Genomic DNA, 921 nt, shown 5'->3' with positions numbered 1-921 from the left:
TAAATACGTGTGTGTTAGTTTGTTCAACCACTAGGATGCTCTACCTCCAAGGAAAGAATGCCCATCTGACACAAGCGAAGACGACCAGACGCATTAGTTTGGAAAACGATCGTAGAGGTGAAATAGATGTGAAATAGATGACCCATGCCCTTGTCCTTGTTCCTCTGGCAGTGGGCAGAGGGTTTTAATTTGATTTTTATATTATTTTAATTGAATCTACATTTTTCTCCCGTTCGAGACCTTTATGTTAATATGGTTATGCACAGCCACTCAGCCATAGATAGTATTTTCAACGCGGTTTACTATATCTAGCCTTAAGTAACACAACGCGTATAAATAAAGACAATTTTACTCGAAAATATTCAAATTCAAAAAAGTTTCTCGAGTGTAATCTTTCTCTTCACTATCAAGTGTGCAAAGTGAGCAGAACCTCTGCCAGGCCAAACGACACTTTATCGGAAAGTTACGCAAAACAACTGTGAAAATATATTAACTTATAACGAAGAGATATTTTATGGATAGGAATTAAAGACCGTGGGATACGTTTTTGGTGAGTAAGGTATCATTTGGGATATATTTCACTCTTTTCCACTGGGGAAAAGCCTTTGGAGACATGTAGGGAAAAGGAGAGACCACAGTCCATCTTCTCAACAGATGTGGAAAGGAGTCAAGGCCCTGATCCATATGCGGAATGAGAGGTTAAAGTCCATCCTCGAGACAAAACACCTGTCCATTCCCATCAGACTCACCTACTACGTCGACTTCTTCCTCGAAAATTTTCCACGCCTTATGGACCGCTGGGAGAAGGGGAGGGAACTCAAGCCTACCATTGTATTTATAGGTTCGTATGTGCCCTTCCTGTGAGAAGCCATTTGGCTGACACATTTATCACACCTATAAGTATGCATGAATCCACAGAAC

The 921-nt window shown here is 40.7% G+C and overlaps 1 protein-coding gene across 1 annotated transcript in view; it reads left to right on the top strand.

Moving 5' to 3' along the window:
* Positions 1-654: 654 nt before the first annotated feature.
* The window catches only part of LOC119582347, a 6,269-nt gene continuing 6,002 nt past the window's right edge, over positions 655-921 (top strand). The window contains exon 1 of the mRNA XM_037930563.1: positions 655-845. Coding sequence (XP_037786491.1) covers positions 655-845 — 191 coding nt within the window. The remainder of the gene's footprint in view (positions 846-921) is intronic.

This window comes from Penaeus monodon, chromosome 15 (genome assembly GCF_015228065.2).
Source record: "Penaeus monodon isolate SGIC_2016 chromosome 15, NSTDA_Pmon_1, whole genome shotgun sequence".
Lineage (NCBI taxonomy): Eukaryota > Metazoa > Arthropoda > Malacostraca > Decapoda > Penaeidae > Penaeus > Penaeus monodon.
Note: the sequence above shows the minus strand (reverse complement) of the source record. Positions and strands in the feature narration are given on the sequence as shown.